Genomic DNA, 21,599 nt, shown 5'->3' with positions numbered 1-21,599 from the left:
GGATGCTTTGCTGATGGAAGTAGGTGAATGTAAGAACAGGAGTACTGCTTGCTATTTGAAGATGTGCTGTTTGTATTCAGTATGCACTATATAGGTTTGATTAACAGCACCACTGTAATGCACAAGTGATGTGTGCTGGGCTGTGATAGACGACTGAACAGATCCCATCTGGATTCATATTACTATATTCTTATTTAGCTACTTTGCACTACTGATTATACCGACTAGGGTGAAATGATTAATGAGAAACTTGCTAGCTTTTAGAACCATATTTAGCTTCCTTTGCTATGCCAGGATGAGAAGATGCCATAAAACTGTGTGTGTTAGAAGAAGGGAGGCTTCCACTTCCTTACCAATTCTGTGTGTGTCTCACCCTCTGCTTCCAGTTTCATGAGCAAACATCGATTCTCCTCCTGGTTTATTGGCTTTCACATTCTCCTCCTCGTTTCTCGTTCCCACTTTGTTTCCGTTGGCTGTGTACTCATTAAAGCTTGTAATGAGACCAAAATCAAACTTGGGATGAGATTTATCACCCTAAGGCACATTTCATTTCCACACTTGATGAATGGCTCGATGTTTTAATAAATGCTTTGTAAAATGCTGAAATGATAATAGTCAAAGTTTGGGTTTATTTTGGGAAGGGCATAGCTAATCACATATAAAGCAGTATTTAAATACTCTGTAACCCAGTTTTTTAGTTGTTTGGGTTGTTTTGTGGAGGCTACAGTCTGGAGTAGATTTAATCATCCAAAGGAACGCCTTTGCTATTGTTTCCTTTTCTCACTATGATACGGCATGGGTTTTGATCCAGTTTTGTTTAAGTACCTTGTTTTTTCCATTATAAAAAAAAAGTACTCTCACATCCAAAGCTCTTCTGAACTTTTTTTTCCCAAATCCGAGTGCCATCTGATTTCCACCTTTTTGGATGGTTTAAAGAAGCTTTAAGGGGAAGAAGATTTTTTTTTTAAATGCATTTTTCCCCTTTTTTCTCCTGATTTTTAGTGCGTCCATTTTTTACCCCATTGCGTTTTTACCCTGGTGCTGACCCCAACCCCTGATTGAGGAGAGCGAACTGACACACGCCCCCTTCGACACGTGTGCAGTAGCCTACTGCACTGTTTCACCTGCACGAGGTGAGTTCACATGCGAATCAGCCCTGTGCATGGAGAGCCACACCCTGACCAGCATTATTCCTCTACTCTGTGCAGACGGCATCAACCAGCCAGCAGAGGTCGTAATTGCTCCAGTTATGAGGTCCCTATCCGGCATTTCCTTCCCTGGATGAACAACAGCCAAACGTTGTTCATATAGCTGCCCAGCCGGATGGCAGAGCTGAGATTTGATACGATGTATTCGAAACTCCAGCTCTGGTGTGCTAGTGTATTTTACCGCTGCGCCACCTGAGTGGCCAAAGGGAAGAAGATTTTCATGTAATGATGATGTAAAAGCAGTGGTGCATCAGTGGCTACACGCTCAACCAAAAACAACAAAAAGTTGGTATGAAGCTGGAAAAATGCATAGGAAGGTGACTTTGTAGTAAAGTGATGTCATTCGTTTTTGAAATTCTTAATAAATAAAGTTGAAGTGCGGAAACTTTTTGAAGAACCCTCGAATATTGGCCTTGATTTCTATACCACATCAAATACAGTGTTCTTAAAACAATGTCCTAAAAGAACAAAAACTTGGGACTGTTCGTACATTAATTAGTTAACACTTTATCCTGATGAGGGTCTTAGTCTGAGAGCTCGGACAAGACGTAGAAACACTAGACAGGGCACCAATTTATCCCAGGGTATCACACGTTCACCCATATACCCACTCAGACCTCTGGGCAATATAGAATAGAATAGAGTGCCTTTATTTGTCATATATACATATACACGTGTACAGTACAATTCTTTCTTCGCATATCCCAGCTTGTTTGGAAGCTGGGGTCAGAGCGCAGGGTCAGCCATCGTATGGCGTCCCTGGAGCAGAGAGGGTTAAGGGCCTTGTTCAAGGGCCCAACAGTGGCTGCATGGCAGAGCTGGGATTTGAACTCTCAACCTTTCAGTTGGTAAGCTATATATAATATAATATAATGTAGAGCAGTCAGTTTACCTTATTTATATTTGAGATTGGATTAAAGTGTCCACAGGGAGACCATGTGGAAACAGGGACATCATTACTGTCTATGTAGTTTAGATTTTAAATGTTTGCATAGGTCAGATACTACATAAAACTAGAAAAATGTTAAGGTTTCTTGGCTTTTTACCCCGAAAATAGTTAATATATATAAAGATAAATTAGATTTGTATGACTTAGTAACATCAGGTAGTGCTGCACAGCCTCATTGACTCTGAAGTAAATGTACTTTTGTTTCCAGCATAACTATGCCAGTAGGTCAGTTTGGTCTGTTAAATAAATACCTAATCAGATCTTTTGACTACTTACTGCTTTGTAAAACATTGATTTCGTTTTGTGGTAAAAAATGCTGACTATTTGTGGACTGTGGTGCAGTAGTGGTTCTTTACAGAGATTTAAAAGGGTTTCTGCTCCACTGTCTTCTCCACTAAGAAGAACTGATAAGCAATCCCTCTTGCTGTCATTAAACCATGTGGAATTCAGTACAATGCTAAAATGGTAATTAATCTTGCTGTAGGTTGCGATAAACCGACGTAGCACCATTAAAAGCTTCCTCCAGCCTGAAACATCAGGTTCATATTCTGGTCAGTGTGTGTTTAATGGACAAGAACAAAAACGACCATCACTTGTATTACCCTTGCAGACAAGGGTTTTGTTTTTTTTATGAAGAAGGCATTCAGAATGAAAGACATCAGAGGATTTTATTCACAGTGCTAATAGATTTTGCTGTGAGTTAGGGTCATATGTTTCACCTGTACTTTTGTCCTACTTGATCAGAAAATCCATTTACAGATACACTGTGTTCCAACAGTAAGCTTTTTTGTTCTCTTCCATTTTTTTACAGTCTAGAAGCATGACTCTACTGTCATGTGTCTACTGTTTTAGCCAATAAAACTGAGCACCAAAAATTTAGACCCAAGATGACTTGTTTACTGTGGTGTATTCGGTCCAGGTACCAGAATTGTAATTAATACATTAGCCTGAAAATAATACTTCACTCTTCAATCAGCCAACTGTCTGATGTATCTGAGGCACATGTGCAATTATAACAGAATTTGTACAATTTTACAATCAAATCTAATAAATCCAGCTTATAATTCATAGTAATAATGGGACCTTTTTTTGCCTCTGATAGCTCTGAATTTGCCAAAATTATTTTGTAAAACACTAACTTCTATAACAGCTATAACAGCCTACACTCTTCTCTGATTTGGAGGCATATTATTTCACACAGACACACACACACACACATTTATATATATATAAATACACCTTCTGCTCACTCTCCATCACTAAACACACACAGCTGATGCACAGTTTATAGTAGTGCTGTTGTATTTCTGTTTGGGGACTAGGCAAATATAATAGGCCATTACAAAAAACACACAAATAAATACTTACATGGGTATTATACCGTAGTATAGTTTAAAATTGATAATATTGGCCGCTCAGGTGGCGCAGCGGTAAAGTACGCTAGCGCACCAGAGTTGGGGTTTCGAATACATCGTATCGAATCTCAGCTTTGCCTTTCTGACTGAGCTGGGCGGCAGCATGAACAACGATTGGCTGTTGTTCAGGGTTAGAGGGTAAGAATGTCGGATCATAGGTCCTCATAACTGGTGCGACTGCGGCCCCTGCTGGCTGACTGAAGGCGCCTGCACAGGGCTGAGGAATAATGCTGATGGGGGTGTGGCCCTCCATACACAGTGCCCGTCAAGTATATGAACTCGACTTGTGCAGGTGAAAAACGCAGTCTGTACTGACTGTACGTGCCGGAGGGGGCGTGTGTCAGTTGAGAGGCGTCCTCAGTCAGCGGTGAAGGGTCGAATCAGTATAGAGGACATAATCAGGGTAAATGGACACGACTAGATTAGGAGGGGGGGGGTTGACGAGTTGATATATACCGATTAGCACTGTGCACGGAGAGCCACACCCTGATCAGCATTATTCCTCATCCCTGTGCAGGCGCCATCAATTAGCCAGTAGGGGTCATAATTGCACCAGTTATGAGGACCCACGATCTGGCTTGACCCTAACCCTACGAACAACAGCCAATCGTTGTTCATGCAGCCTCCCAGCCCAGCCGGTGGGCAGAGCTGAGCTTTGATACGATGTATTCGAAAATTTGTTTCAGAGAAAACTTGGAAAAACTTTATTTGTACTTCTGTCAGTTAACTACATTTTTAAGAGAATAAACAAATAATAGATTTTTATTGCATTCAATACCGTTTCTTTAAATAGGATTTAAGTTATGAGGGCAGTGATGGTTCACTGGTTAAGATCCTGAATTAGTAATCAGAAGGTTGTGGGTTCAAGCCTCGCCACTGTCAAGTTGCCACTGTTGGGTCCCTAAGCAAGGCCCTTAGCCCTCAACTGCTCAGATTGTATTTAGTCATAATTGTAAGTTGTTTTTGGTTAAAATTGTCTGCTAAATGCCACAAATGTAATTTCTTCAATCAATTACACTTTTTGTTCCAGATTTTTGGAAAGTGAGAATTATGAACAATAATAAAACTTATCAGTTACTGTACAACACCAAACCACTGCGCATGAGTGTGTGTGTGTGTGTGTGTTTTGCTAAGTTATGCAAGTGTTAAAACCCAATAAGTTCACCTGTAAATAATTAAATAGCCACTCCTGGTGCTGCTCCTGGTGTCAGGATGCTAAAATAAATTAATTTCTGTGATTATTGTCACACATTTTGCTGTTTTGATTTAGTAATATGTCAATTCATATCACAGACAAAAGACTGTCATCCAGCATCACATTACAAATCACCGCTAGCTTCTCATTAAACGGAAATCATGAATACTCTTATTAACAATATGAGAGGAGCAGCACAGTGGCACAGCTGGTGAAGTGGGTGATGCAACATGCAGATGGAAATCAATTGGCTTTTCTAAGCTGTGCTTTGGTTTGAGTAAGTGAATGATTGACTGGCTGTGTTTCCACAAAAGTTGTGAAGTTATCTCAGATTATTTGGTGATTTTAAGCCACAAAAGTCAGCGTTCATGATTAGGACAGACAGATTTAGCTAACAAGGCATCTCAACCTGCATCTTGTGGGCTGTGTAGTGTGAAACTGAACTGTGCTGTTGTTGCACAATAAATACACATACTCTTCAGTACAGTAGTGTGTGATTTGGGACACGATCTGTTTAACTGTTACTGCGGCCACAGAAGGGAGGGATTGGTGGATAAAATTTACACAGAGTTAGGTACTGTTGAGTGCTTAAAGTAGAATAAAAGTGCCGGTACTCCCCTGATTTACATGATGGTGTGTGTATCAGTCAGTATTAGCAAATCATAAGTATTACATTTTGATTTAAAGCTACTTGTCTGGTACCTGTAATGCCCCCTGGGTAATGCAGTTTATATACGGTATTTAGGTATGTCCAATAAGCCAAAATCCTTTACAAGATTCTTTAGGTATCAAATGTTGTTTGATATCTAAATAGTTACCTAAATATTTTAATGGTTGAAATAATGTAAAGGGGTTTAAAATAATGTTCAGCCTTTATATCAGTGAAAAATGTACTTACTAAAAGCGTGTAATAGTGAGTGAAACATTGAAATTTCTGAACTATATAAGTATTTTGTACAATTTTGTTTGAAGAAAATGTACTTAAAATGTGATGATGTACATCATCTACCTATTTAACATGGAAAAAGATACGTACATATACGTATACGTACGTGTGTGGTTTACAGTTATGGACTGCTGCCCTGTCCAGAGTTTATTTCTCTCCTGCATCCCTGAACATAATAAATTGTTTACTGAAGAGAAATGGATGTCTGAATAGTATAAGGGATATTCCAGGAAAGTATTAGATAACATACCCTGTATTACTTTACCCTAATGCTTTAGCATTATCAATTGAGGTTATTGTTATTTTCAATTATGTTGTTGTATAGCATTATGGATGTTTAAGAGTGAAATAGGATACTATAGATCTGCCCTGACTGCATCACTACACAACCAACCACTTACTATTTAACAAAGCTTTGTTATGCAATTTAAAGTTTCATCATGCTCTGCAAATGAAAGGATGAGCCACGTGTCCCAATATTTTTCTTATTTTTTAGAGTACATCATCAATCTTGTTCTGGCATGAAGTATAACCGATGTTGCCTGAAACCAATTTTAGTATGGTTCTATAATGAAAAAAAATGAAGGTGCTGTCACATACACAGAGTTGGGCGGAGTACTTTAAAAATGATTCATACCTATATACACAATCCTAAATGTATTCAGTAATTTAAACTTTTCCTATCTTATGGCAAGCCTTGCTGACCCAGACTGAAATGTTGTCGCAACCTTTCGGCCCATGAGGGGAACTCCCTACATATGTATCCATAGGCCATTGCTGCTGGGCCATACTGATCAATACTCAGTTCTCCTTCTAGCTATTTATAGACTGTTTTTGAGTAATTTATAATTTATTGGGATTTCTGTGGGTGGGCGTAAAGTTTTTATTGGATGGATAAAGGTTAATATATTGGAGCACATGAAAAGAGGAACATATTCAGAATATAATTATAATACACAAAAATTGTATAGTTACCTAACTTTACAGAAAAACCACGAATCTGTTAGTGTGGAGAAAGAGTGTAAGCTTATATATTTAGAGTAGCTAATCCATGTGTTGGTATGTTATTGGAAGAAAACTAGAGTGCCCAATATCCAGACACTGATACAGTGACTGGAGGTACAGTTTAAACCCAGATTCACAGGACCCTGGAGCTGTGTGACAACCACACTACCTGTTTGCCACCATAAAGTATTCTATTTACTGGTGGTGGGTAAAGGTCTTGTATGACAAGTAAAAAAATAAAGATGCAATGGGAGCAGAGAATAATACATGTAACTACTAAACCTGGACATGAGTGAACAGACAGGAGCAAATGGACAGGAGCGAATGGACAGGAGCAAACAGACAGAAGCTAGTGGGGCAAACAGAGCAAACAGAGGTTCAAAATCCAGTCTCCACTGTAGAATCCACAGCTGCCTTCTTATATTCCTTATGCATTAACACTAAACAAGGTGCAGCTGTGTATAATGGGAAGTGGCGTGGCATGTGCACATGAGGTCTGGCAGAGGCTGGATTTGTGACAGTACATTAGTGGCTCCCAGCATTTAAGAGTAATGGCACCTTTGTAAAGAATCCGATGGTTTACATTCATTTATTTATTAATTTAACTTATTTATCCTGTGGGTCTGGCACCATTCTGAAACATTGGGTGCTAGGCAGGAGGAAAACCAGTCATTTGCAGGGCATCACAAACTCTTGATCTCTTGCTTGTTTTTGGGTGGTGGGGTCTTACAATGAGAGAAATTTAGTAAAAAGCGTTTAAAAAGTATTCTAAAACTACTCTGGTGTGTCATTGCTTCAGAGTTAAATCCTTCCTTTGCTGATTTTTCAACACAAATATGTTTAGCATGCCAGCTAAATGAAAGCAGATGTATTGTGAAGATAATCCTCTCATTGCATTCAATATTGTTTCACAGATTGTTGCTTTGTTTGCTTTGCCTAAAGTGGCAGTAAGGCTCTTCTCCATTTAATTTACTAATGGCTTTGCACTGCTGTAGCTGTACCTTCAATACATATGGTTATAGATTCACCACCATAGCACTTAAGCACACTTTACTGGAACGAATCGCATTTCTAGAGATTGCTGTAGATACATTTGTCTCTTTGCAAATTGATATGAAGTTAGCCCCCACTTATTTGGAAAGGCTTTTCAAAACAGTTCAAAACAATGGAGTGTCTATATGGAGTGTCTGTATGAATTATTTATACTAAAAACATGTCTGACCAATCACTGTTCAGCTGGCTGGCCAGGGTATGCACATTTCTGCAAGAGAGGGGTAGTGAACCTTCCCCTCTCATGAACCCATGGAGACTGGACTTTGCACTGAGGCTGACCACAGAGTACAACTCAATAAAAATGGCATTGGCCACTGTGAGATTGCTTATAAACAAAATTGTATTTTCTTTTTAACCCACAAGCTAGCCTTTCTCCCTTTAACACAGACCTGACTTGGTGTTTGTGAATTTAGTCCCTTTGTGGAACTGTCCCCCCAGGCTGTGGTTTTTAATAGCTGAATTACAAGTGAAGCCCCCCCATTCAAACATTTTACTAGTTTTAAAGTGCAAATGGTGTTTTTTTTATTATACATTTTCTTATATTTGTAGCGTGAATTACACCCGCTACAGATTTTCAATTGTAGGATTTTTTAATTTTTATGACTGTTCGCCTTTAAACTAATGGTCAGTGATTTCTGCTTCTCTTGGACCCCTTTAACTTTGTACAGTCCATCAGTGGTTCCACTCATAATCATGGTCATACTCTTGGCCATCAGCAGCTATCTATCTGGAACATTGTCACTGAGGATGTTGGGTTTTCTGGCCATAAACCAGACATTTTTAATATGTCACTGCCTATGCAAGCTACTGGCACCAGAGCCACAAGCTGTTATTTCCACAAGCCCATTATCTCCCTCACTACCACCTTAAGTTGTGCAGTATACAGTGTCTGCTTCACCTAATTCAAGCTCGGAGGAATACTGCAGAGACTGTGGAACAGCCTACCCCCAGACATTAGGTCTGCACATTCCACTGCTGCTTTTAAATCTAAATTAAAAACCTATTTTACACTAATTAGTCTAATTTGTATAACAGTGGACATTGTTTTAAAGTAACTTTACAGATTCCAGAACCAGAAACCACTGATGAGCAAGTCAACCAAGAGGACAATCTTTCTTACAATTACAATTACAAGAAACCCTAAGAGGTTCCAGACTCAACAGGACCCTCTTGGGTGACCTAGATGATATTTTGATTTGATTAAATTGAGTAGAGTCTATCATCTTTCACCTCAGTCTGTGGTAGAATAAATGATGTTGGTGAGTTTTGGATGAAGGACGATATTGGACAAAACATCAACCTTGCAATCAATACAGTAATCCCTCCTCGATCGTGGGGGTTGCGTTCCAGAACCCCCAGCGAAAGGTGTAAATCCGCGAAGTTAAAGCCATGTGTTTATATGGTTATTTTCATAACCCGATTCCATCGGGTTTAGCATTTAGCATCTTGTCATTAAAACCAATGGATTGAGGTAGCACAGCATGCTAACATGTCAATATAACATCTCCCTTCAGGTACCGATTACGGTTACATTTCCTGACAAGCCCGAACTTGCAAATAAAAACACTCGGTACAAGTTCATACAAGTTAAAAATCAGTAATATTTTATTTACGTTTGAAAAGAACTCCATTCGTTTGTCCGCACCGTCAGCCATGTTTATTCTTCTGTAAGAGAAGAGCGCCCGACCCGCAATGAATTCTGGGATTGCCTTGATCACTAAGCGTCGGATGCTCATTCGTTTTTGAGTGAAAATAACATTGAAATGTTGAAGGATTTGGAACAGCCTCCTTATCGGAAGCGCACAGGATGACGTGAAATGCGTCTATGTAGAGAGCTCCCTAGCTTTTCGAACACACCCCTTGTCTGCAGAAATCCGCGAACCAGCGAAAAATCCGTGATTTATATTTAGACATGCTTGCATATAAAATCCGCGATAGAGTGAAGCCGCAAAAGTCGAGGCACGATATAGCGAGGGATTACTGTATTCCAATTCTTCCCAAAGGTTTTTAATAGGGTCATTTTAATTGAGGTCAGGGCTCTGTGCAGGTCACTGTAGATCCTCCATTTCAAAACGCTTTGTACACTAGGGCACAGTCATTTTGGAACTGGAAAGGTCCTTCCCCAAACTGTTTCCACTCAGCTGAAAGCATATTATATATTTATATAATTGATTCTATACGCGGCACAGTGGCTCGGTGGGTAGCGCTGTCACCTCACACAAGACGGTCCTGGGTTCAATCCCCAGGTGGGGCGGTCCAGGTCCTTTCTGTGTGGAGTTTGCATGTTCTCCCCGTGTCTGCGTGGGTTTCCTTCGGGAGCTCCGGTTTCCTCCCACAGTCCAAAAACATGCATTCAGGTTAATTGGAGACACTGAATTGCCCAACGGGTGTGTGTATTTGTGTGTGTTTGTGTATATATACAGTGTATCACAGAAGTGAGTACACCCCTCACATTTCTGCAGATATTTAAGTATATCTTTTCATGGGACAACACTGACAAAATGACACTTTGACACAATGAAAAGTAGTCTGTGTGCAGCTTATATAACAGTGTAAATTTATTCTTCCCTCAAAATAACTCAATATACAGCCATTAATGTCTAAACCACCGGCAACAAAAGTGAGTACACCCCTAAGAGACTACACCCCTAAATGTCCAAATTGAGCACTGCTTGTCATTTTCCCTCCAAAATGTCATGTGATTTGTTAGTGTTACTAGGTCTCAGGTGTGCATAGGGAGCAGGTGTGTTTAATTTAGTAGTACAGCTCTCACACTCTCTCATACTGGTCACTGAAAGTTCCAACATGGCACCTCATGGCAAAGAACTCTCTGAGGATCTTAAAAGACGAATTGTTGCGCTACATGAAGATGGCCAAGGCTTCAAGAAGATTGCCAACACCCTGAAACTGAGCTGCAGCACAGTGGCCAAGATCATCCAGCGTTTTAAAAGAGCAGGGTCCACTCAGAACAGACCTCGCGTTGGTCGTCCAAAGAAGCTGAGTGCACGTGCTCAGCGTCACATCCAACTGCTGTCTTTGAAAGATAGGCGCAGGAGTGCTGTCAGCATTGCTGCAGAGATTGAAAAGGTGGGGGGTCAGCCTGTCAGTGCTCAGACCATACGCCGCACACTACATCAAATTGGTCTGCATGGCTGTCACCCCAGAAGGAAGCCTCTTCTGAAGTCTCTACACAAGAAAGCCCTCAAACAGTTTGCTGAAGACATGTCAACAAAGGACATGGATTACTGGAACCATGTCCTATGGTCTGATGAGACCAAGATTAATTTGTTTGGTTCAGATGGTCTCAAGCATGTGTGGCGGCAATCAGGTGAGGAGTACAAAGATAAGTGTGTCATGCCTACAGTCAAGCATGGTGGTGGGAATGCCATGGTCTGGGGCTGCATGAGTGCAGCAGGTGTTGGGGAGTTACATTTCATTGAGGGACACATGAACTCCAATATGTACTGTGAAATACTGAAGCAGAGCATGATCCCCTCCCTCCGGAAACTGGGTCGCAGGGCAGTGTTCCAGCATGATAATGACCCCAAACACACCTCTAAGACGACCACTGCTTTATTGAAGAGGCTGAGGGTAAAGGTGATGGACTGGCCAAGCATGTCTCCAGACCTAAACCCAATAGAACATCTTTGGGGCATCCTCAAGCGGAAGGTGGAGGAGCGCAAAGTCTCGAATATCCGCCAGCTCCGTGATGTCATCATGGAGGAGTGGAAAAGCATTCCAGTGGCAACCTGTGAAGCTCTGGTAAACTCCATGCCCAGGAGAGTTAAGGCAGTTCTGGGAAATAATGGTGGCCACACAAAATATTGACACTTCAGGAACTTTCACTAAGGGGTGTACTCACTTTTGTTGCCGGTGGTTTAGACATTAATGGCTGTATATTGAGTTATTTTGAGGGAAGAATAAATTTACACTGTTATATAAGCTGCACACAGACTACTTTTCATTGTGTCAAAGTGTCATTTTGTCAGTGTTGTCCCATGAAAAGATATACTTCAATATCTGCAGAAATGTGAGGGGTGTACTCACTTTTGTGATACACTGTATATATGTGTCTGCCCTGCGATGGACTGGCGCCCCATCCAGGGTGTTACTGTGTGCTTTGCGCCCATTGAAATGCTGGGATAGGCTCCAGCACCCCCCGCGACCCTGATTGGATAAGCGGTTAAGAAAGTGAGTGAGTGAGTGATTCTATACGTGTGGATGTTATTAAACAAATGAGAATTTTAAGTAATAGTTATTTCCTGTAGATGCAGCTATGCAGACGTGATAGACAAACACTCACCTTGTTCACAAAGTGAACATTTCGAGCAGCCAATCCACCTTCTACATGTTTTTGAAAGGTGGAAGAAAACTTGATTACCACTTCTAAAAAAAAGCTGTAAATAAAAAGGATGTTTTTCTTTTAGATGGTTACACACTCTTGGTGACTGCTTTGAATACAAAACCTCATGAATAAGAAACCAGTTGTTTTCTATGTAAATGTAGCCTTGATGCTAAATAAGAAACCTTATGCTCAGGTTGTTTCCTATGTAAATTCAGTACCGATGCTATAGCTGCAAGCAATCACCTATTTAACTCCTAGTGGTCATGTGTGATTACTGTGAAAATGTTTTAGACACTGAGATTTGGCTGAAAGGTGCATTGCTGTGTTTGCGTAGAGCTGGGTAAAGATTTAATAGAATTGCACAATGTTGGCTATTTAGACTACATTTGGGAATCAAATCTCTTGGCCAGATGGCAAACTGTCATTTGAATTTAATTACTGAGTGGACTCTCTTGTAAGTCCTCCAAGGAAATTGCATCATGATATAACAGGGTTTGTTCAACTCATCCTACTGATTGCTGTAGGATTTCTGGGATTTTCTCAGCAAATGTTGAGATTCATTTAATAAACATTCTAAATACTGCTTAGTTTGTTGCAAGCATTAAACAGTGTGTTGAAATGACAGCAGAACTAACAATATGCCTTGTGGGAACACCTTAAAAACATCAACACATTTACAGTGGAAGCAATGCAAATATAACCTTCTACCCACCTGCTATATGTGGAAATACACAAATCCAGCCTGGATATACAAATACAAATTTTAATATCAGTTTATATTGTTCTGGTTATGAAAAGCTTTAGAAATTCTGTTGTGGTATGCAAAACAGTACTGAGCAATAACAAGTGCCAGCGATGTCTGAAAGCTGATCAGTGAGTCTGATTGGAAAATCCCAAAGCAGTCAGAATGAAAGTTTTATAACTGAGAATATTTAAATGTTTTAATATTGATACACAAATTATGTTCTTAAATGTATAAATATATATCATACAGCCATAAAGTCATTATAGACAAACATTAGAAGCAGAATTCATTGTGGAATTTTCATAGAATGACAGCATAACATGTTTTTAAAGGTTGCTGTGACTAAACGAGCTGTTTTGAATAAGTCAAATATTATAAAGCTGCTTTAATAAGCTGGAAGGTTTTATTAATAAAAGACCCAGTTTGAACTTTACCTGGAAACGTCATAGAAAAATTAATGCTTTTACATGAATATTTAATAATTCCACCAGACCAAAAAAGTCTGGTGTTAATTATATTTTGAGCAAGTAGCCTAGTAGGTAGAGCTTTGGGCTATCAACTGGAAGGTTGAGAGTTTGAATCCCAGCTCTGCCTTGCTGCCACTGTTGGGCCCTTGAGCAAGGCCCTTAACCCTGTCTGCTCCAGTGGCGCTGTTCAAGGGCTGACCCTGCGCTCTGTGCTCTGACCCCAGCTTCCAAACAAGCCGGGATATGCGAAGAAAGAATTTTGTTGTACTGTACGCGTGTATATGTGTATTCTGTTCTACTCTGTTCTGTTCTATTCTATTCTACAGTATTCTGTCCAAAAAGTATTTGCCCTTCCCTGCTTTCTTCACCTTTTGCATATTTGTTACACTTAGATGTATCAAATATTTAAAGTATCAATTATAAGACAAAGTCGGCCGCTCAGGTGGTGCAGCGGTAAAAACACACGCTAGCACAACAGAGCTGGGATCTCGAATACATCGTATTGAATATCAGCTCTGCCATCTGGCTGGGCTGAGCGGCCACATGAACAACGATTGACCTGTTGTTCATATAGGGGTGGGGTATTAAGCCGGATAGGGACTCCTCGTAACTGAGGCCACTATGACCTCTGCTGGCTGATTGATGGCGCCTGCACAGAGGCAGGGAAAGAGTGCGTTGATCAGGGTGTGTCTCTCTGTACACAAGGCTGATTCGCATATATGCACTCGCCTAGTGTGAGTGACAAAATGCATATGGCTGCTGCCCACGTGTCGGAGGGGGCGTGGGTTAGCTTCGTTCTCCTCAAATCAGAGTGGGGGTCGGCATTAGTGGAGAGAAATGTGAATATGGTAAAACATCACAAGAAGCAGCACACTCTTCTGTAGTCAAAATAAAAATGTAAAAAATATGAACATATTACAAAGAATGTTTTTGAATTATATCAGTCTGGATGGAAGCAAGCTTGGAAGCAATTGGGTTATGCAGAAAGACAGACAACAATCCAAGACACAAAATCAACTTCTAAATGGCTTGAAATGAACTAAACTAGGGTTTTTGAAAGGAGGAATGCAAAAACCATTTAATATGACTTAAATCAATTCTGCAAAGAGAAGTATGTGAGTAAGTGTAAATATATGAGTGTAGGGTTCCCTGTTATTGATAGGCATGCCATATAAGGTTTATTCCTACCTTGCACTGTGTTTCCAGGGATCTGCTCCAATAAATTAACTTTAAATTCAATGTGACATTTTCATATATGGACTGCAAAAAAAACCTAGTTTATTTAAACACGATGGTTCAGCAGGTAGTTTTGGTTCAGCACTAGTTCATTGACCCAGGGTTAATTCCTGTCAGTTACTGTATGTACAGAGTAGGGTTGTTAATAAATACCTGACAAAGAAGTCATTGTGATTAATGCTCTCGGTTAAGAAGCTGTCATTTTAATTCACTTCAAACTGCTGACGCTTGATTCCAAATGAGAGTGCAGGTGTGGAGAAAGTGTACTTCTGCATTTGCATATGGCAGCTATGTGTACAGCAGCATTTGGACAAACAGGAACTTTTTCTATGCATTTATATTGTTTAAATAATGAATAGAGGAAGTATTACACAATAAAATCACTAATGATGAAGCCAGTTGTCAGTATGGAATATGACTGTGTTCATCTGTGTCCAGTATAAAGGTAGAATTCTGCTTATTATTTTATAACTACATTCATGTTGTTGTAAATGAGTGTATGAGTGTGTGATGGACTTAGATTGCATTTGGGTTGTATTCCTATTTTGTGCTCCAGGATAAGATTCATACTTACTCTGAACAAGATAAAGTGGCTATTAAAGATAAATAAAGTGATAAATGGATGTATAGTCTGTGATGTATTACTAATCTCTCCTTACTGTATATACAGAGTTTTTGTGTTGTGTGGATTTCTTTTGGGTGTTCTGCTTTTCCTGCTTCCAAAAACATGCCAGTAGTTTGACTGTCTACTGTTATTGTTTTTTAGGTGCTGTATAACAGCTTAATTCATTTTCCAGGTCAGGAAAATTTAAAATGCCAGGCATGTTTACCAGGTTGCAAAGTGGCAAAGCTAGTAGTGTTGGTACTGCAGAGCAACATGGGTCCAAGAGACCTGTGTTTGACCCTGATTCTTGTAACTTTTCATCTTCTTGCATCTGAGGAGTATGGATCTTTGGCTTTCTCCCACCTTTATCTGATACCAATACTTCTAAGTATTCATGCTTCTGCCATGTAGTGAAATATCATATTTACTGTTTATCATAATCATGTAATGTGTTAGTCTCCAAGGGTTGAAACTCATTATTTATTCATAAGATATTTTTTCCGCTCTATTAACATTAGTCTGATTATTGTGCAAAGCCTCTTTTGTAACTAATAAACATACGCTGGTGCGTTTCCATAAAATGATGAATTTGAGGAGGAAATCAAGAGGTTAAAGTGTGATGGTTGTGTCAAACTTGACAAATCAGATTTGAATAAACAATATTCACTTGAGGTCAAAAGTTCACATACATTTAGGGTCAGCTTCTTTCTGTGACTCAATTCATATATGTATATACACCGATTAGGCATAACATTATGACCACCTTCCTAATATTGTGTTGGTCCCTCTTTTGCTGCCAAAACAGCCCTGACCCGTTGAGGCATGGCCTCCACTAGACCCCTGAAGGTGTGTTGTGGTACCATGGTATCTGGCACCAAGATGTTAGCAGCAGATCCTTTAACTCCTGTAAGTTGTGAGGTGGGGCCTCCATGGATCGGACTTGTTTGTCCAGCATGTCCCACAGATGCTCAATTGGATTGAGATCTGGGGAATATGAAAGCCAAGTCAACACCTCAAACTTGTTGTGCTCCTCCATCAGGGATGCTCTGATGTCATCTAGCCATCATAATTTGGCCCTTGTCAAACACGCTCAAATCCTTACACTTGCCCATTTTTCTGTTTCTAACATCAACTTTGAGGATAAAATGTTCACTTGCTACCTGATATATCCCACCCACTAACAGGTGCCGTGATGAAGAGATAATCAGTGTTATTCACTTCACCTGTCAGTGGTCATAATATTATACCTAGTCGGTGTATGAATATATTTTACAAGTCTGTTGTGGCTTTTCTGAAGGATGTGCCAACATTTCTTTACATTGGAAAGACATTGGAAGCACTTGGTTGCATTTGTTGATGCTAAAAATGGCAAAAATTTTAAATTGTACATTGTTTATGTGGTCATGGTGGGTTTTGTGAAAACCTGTGGATCATGAAGACTTTCATGTTTTTTACGGACCCCAAGCGCTCGAAATTACTGATAATTTCAGTACTGATAATGAGGTGAATGTGTGACAACATAGTGCATCAAAGCCTTGCGTGTATGGAGTGTCCATGCTTACCATCTGAAAGTAAACTGGACATCAAAACAACGAAGAAAGTCCACTGGTCAGGCGAATCCTGTTTTCTTTCAGGATCCTGTGGATGGCGGGGCATGTGCAGCCTGCATAAATTGAAGGAACTACTGGTGATGTTCTGGCACTGGGTATCACAGTACTTCTGGGTATCACATGTCTCTATTTGTCATGTCAAAGCTGTTCTGACAGCATATTATGCAGATAGATCGAACAATTTGACTTATTGATGTGTTTTGACCCGCCCACCAGCTTCTGATTTATGACTATAATAATTAAGCAGCATATTTTTACAAAACCCACCATACCCTATGAATTATAAATAAAGTGGTCACAGAAGATTAATGAATTAATGAATGAATAAGCACGAATTAATGAATAATCCACTATGTTTAAATTTAGCACATCTGTGTCATGGTGGATATACATTACAGCAAGAAGTTTAACTTTCTACTCTGATTCATAGTCCTGAATAAATAGTACTTTAATAGGCTGATCCCTGTCTGTGTGGGTTTCCTTTGGTTCTCTGGTTTCCTTCCACAATCCCACATAAACACAGGGTTTTCTTATATAAAGGTTTGTGTAAGAAGGCTTGTATGTGGAGGCCAAACTTACAGCTCTGTAGGGGGATTGCAAGGGGGATTTAAACTATAATAAAAATATGCCACTGCTTAATATACAGTATGAAAAATCATAACCCTCGAAGATGCTGTATCAGCTCTTTTCTTCTCAATCTAGATGTCTGATGTCCTTGACATGGGGGACATAATTCTGCAGTGGCTTGGTTCAGTGCTTTTGAAATTTCACTTTTGCTAGTCATCTGTCACTTTAACAGATAGACTACAATAAATGGGGGTTAGCTCTTGCCCGTTTGTAGCTGTCGGTGACTGGGGGTAATCTGGAGATCTTTCTCAGTAGGATGTAGAGAAACACTGCTCATTCAGAGCATGGTCCAGTACATTTGACACTAGGGAAGATGTTTGCAATATTTAGGAGGGTTTATTGTTATTTTAGCTATATTCTATTACAAACCAACGTTCTTCTAGGACTATGGTGCAACACAGACCACAAGTGCAAACAATACAATAAACACAGTGCAGACAAAAACAGTGCCATTTATACAAAGGCTTACAATAAATAAGAGGGACTTTTTGGACACAGTCTGGGACCAAAAAACAAGTGTTGTTTGTTTGTTTGTTTATTAGGATTTTAACGTCATGTTTTACACTTTGGTTACATTCATGACACACAGTAGTTACTCATTACACAAGATTCATCAGTTCACAGGTTATATCGAACACAGTCATGGACAATTTAGTATCTCCAATTCACCTCACTTGCATGTCTTTGGACTGTGGGAGGAAACCGGAGACAAGTGTTGTGTTGGTCAGTATGGACTGAGTATGACGAGTATGAACTATGAACTCTACTGAAATCAGGCACATATACTTGAATGAATTGAATGAATGCCTTTATCTGTCATATATACATATTCAGATGTACAGTACAATGAAATTCTTTTTTCGCATTTCCCAGCTCATTTGAAAGCTGGGGTCAGAACGCAGGGTCAGCCACTGTACGCAGCCCCTGGAGCCAAAAGGGTTAAGGGTCTTGTTCAAGGGCCCAACAGTGGCTGCATGGCAGAGCCGGATTGACAGCCCAAAGCTCTACCCACTAGGCTACCACTGTCCACTGTACTTGGCCTATAGTTTATTAAAACCCAACACTGTTTATTGCAGAAGGAGTTTAATTATTAACACAAGCAAGCCAATGTCTGTAACTTAGCGTAATAAATATATAATGTAATAACGTACTATATTTAATATTTTATTCAGTTCACTGGAGGTGTTTTAATGCACACTTTCTATTTGGCATCCATTTCTAGCTTGACAGCAGCTTGTTCAGCTCAATTACATTGTTATTGACAGTTTAATCCCAAACTTTTTAGCTCTTGTCTACTTTAACAAAGTAAAGTTTTTGTCCTATGAAAGGTAATATGTAATAAAAATGCACAGATTGGCTTATGATTTTTTAATGAAGTCATATGTATAGTTTCAACCATTTTTGCTATTTAAATGTTAGCATTTTTAAATAGACAAAGTGGTAAAATGTGACATATTGGAAGAAAAATGACAACAGTAGTGACATCTTTGGACGTTTAAAGTTACATTATGTAAATTACATTTGAAGCCTCTTGAATATATTTAGTAATATCACCTACATTACCCTACAGTTCATTCACCATGGTTTACTCCTGCTAGAAGCCAGGAATGTAATGTCTGATATAACATAGCATTATTACTGTAATTTCATAGGCGACAGAAGTGTTTAAGGACGCTCTGTAGTAAAATTGGATTTTCTGTGCCTTGAGCTTGCACATTAAGGATATAGGCTTTTAGGTCACTCATGCTATATTTTGTCCTCCACAGGGCATCAACACTGTTGGGGTGAGTAATGTGGATCCTCCACCTGTCATCATATGCCCCGGGATGTACCAGCTGGACATCGTTCTGAAAAAAGGCCATAATCTTGCCATCAGGGACAGAGGAGGTAGGACTTTTCATGGATCTCTGTGCTTTTTAAGAAAGAGTCCTTTATAATTTGGACGCCCTAATCTGGAATATTTATGTTTTATTAATCTGATCTCTGATCAATGCTTTTGTAGAGTATAAGTAGGGCCCTACTAAATTCAAAATGTTTAATTTATGCTTAATTTCACTGACCTCATTGTTCAAAAATCACAGATCTCAAGGATTTTTAGAGAAAAGTGCCAAGTTTCACGACATTTGTTAAACCACACTCAAAAATTAAATGATCAGTGAAAGCTACAATACAAAACATAGCCTACCTTAAGAGCTGAATGGAAACCTAGAACATTCAGCAATGTTGCGAGACTCTGTCTCAAATACAAAAATACTTGTCTGTGTTTCCAAACTCACCCGAGTAGTGTTTTTAGCTGCTTTACACTTCAACATCATGGTCATTTTGACTAACCGATTGCTAACTGAATTGCCGTTGGATTGCTAGGACACAGGAAAAGTCTGATTTTATTCATCTGTAAGCAGTGGGTGTGGCTGGAAGACCTAAACTTAGTAATTAGGTAGGATGTAAGATACTTTTCATGGAATTATGTTACAGATGCACCAACTATAGATCAAATATGTAAAACACTGGACTGTCCATACTGGTTTCAAAGCTGCAGGACTAAACTGTATATTATCGTTACCCTTGCAAAGGATTTTGGAGATGATCCAAAATCATCTGGTATTTTCCAAAATCAATACCACTCAAATTAAATCAAATACCCTCAGGCTCTCAGCAGCATCTCCAGAGTCTACATTGTCCTAATTTGTTTGCATCTTGGTAGACAACAGGCAGGTCTGATGGAGCCCTTTTGCATTTCTGGTCCATTATCTGAAAACTTGGCTGAGTATAGCTAGATAGAAGATGCTCGTGTGAAGGAGTACATTTCAGGAAGCATGTCAGTGCCAGGGGGATAGTTTTGACTGGAGTAGTTATGGCCTCATTTGGGGCTGATGGGATGCCTGGCCAGACAGTCTCTCATCTGGGAAAGGATACACACTCTCACATAATGGGAGGAATAATGAGAAGCTCACCTGTATATGCCAGACACAGGCATACAGGGAAAATTTCAGTTGAAATTTGAGGGATTGTTTATGCTACTGATGATCAGCTGATCAAGGCTTATTTTTGCTCCTGTTACCCAAACTCAGTGAGTCGGTGGGTATTGCAGATATAATTCCAGCTTTTCTATGGCAATAACATAATGATCATCTATGAGCAGCAAGAAAATAATAATAATAAAATAGAAAAGAGCAGAAAATAAAACGGAGGTGTTTTATTAAAGCAATAAGCCACGAGAGACCGTGCGTTACCGCTTCGCGTCGTGCCAAAACAACCTTCCCCGTGATAAAATCATAGCAGTAACGCAGTCTCTCGAGTGGCTTATTGCTTTTATAAAACGGCGGTCAACATAAAATATAATAAAATACAACAATGTTCAATTTATAAATGTTTTTATTTACAAAAACACTTACAAAAAGCATTCTTCCGCGACCCCAGGTAGTTCGTTAACAGTGTTGCTAGGCAACATGAGGGCGAACATAACATTCACTTTTTCTTTTCAGTGGCGTATTAATATGGAATGATGTGAGGTGGTCATAGGTGTGCGTTTATCGGGGATTTTACAACGGCTTCGAACGAGGCTCAGCCAATCAGATTTTAGTACCAGAACTATCCGTTTTATAAAGAATGTTATTCAGACTCCATACTGACACCAAACATTTTCAGTTTGCTATTTTAATGTTTAATAGTTCTGCCCTTTTTTATTTAAATAATATAAATGCATTGCAAAAGTTTTTTTTTTGCTCTGATTAGGTTATTATTTCTAAATAGGTTTGTGCACCTAGGCTGCGTCCCAGTTCAACAGTCTGCTCCTCTCTAAGTTCAAATCAACTCTCAGCCAGAGGAAATGAATTTTTCTGAATTTTCCTTTTAACTGACAGCATTGATTGAACAATTACTTCTGTCAGTTATCGGTTAATCAGCTAATAATTAACATCCCTAATTCAGATATTTACATACTATGCAAAAACAGTGATTTAAACAGAAAAACCCTGATAAAATGCACTTTCGTAAACTTTAGTAAATAAAACCAACGTTGTCCTCGTTTCTACAATATCAGTGCAGTACCACATGGGCATTGGTCAAAACAGAAAACAAGAGATAGGTTTGGCACTTGACAGAAATGTAATAATGGGTACTATCTACTATTCTAACAGGTGAGTGAGTTTAAATGGGTAAGTGTGTGATTATTTTTGATAATCTGAACTCTGT

The 21,599-nt window shown here is 39.4% G+C and overlaps 1 protein-coding gene across 1 annotated transcript in view; it reads left to right on the top strand.

Annotated features, from left to right (window-relative positions):
* LOC134335229 (multiple C2 and transmembrane domain-containing protein 1-like) overlaps positions 1-21,599 on the top strand; it is a 164,072-nt gene that overhangs the window by 34,527 nt on the left and 107,946 nt on the right. The window contains exon 2 of the mRNA XM_063017727.1: positions 19,172-19,292. Within this exon, the coding sequence (XP_062873797.1) occupies positions 19,172-19,292 (121 nt within the window). The remainder of the gene's footprint in view (positions 1-19,171; positions 19,293-21,599) is intronic.

This window comes from Trichomycterus rosablanca, chromosome 21, assembly GCF_030014385.1.
Source record: "Trichomycterus rosablanca isolate fTriRos1 chromosome 21, fTriRos1.hap1, whole genome shotgun sequence".
NCBI classification, from domain to species: domain Eukaryota; kingdom Metazoa; phylum Chordata; class Actinopteri; order Siluriformes; family Trichomycteridae; genus Trichomycterus; species Trichomycterus rosablanca.
Note: the sequence above shows the minus strand (reverse complement) of the source record. Positions and strands in the feature narration are given on the sequence as shown.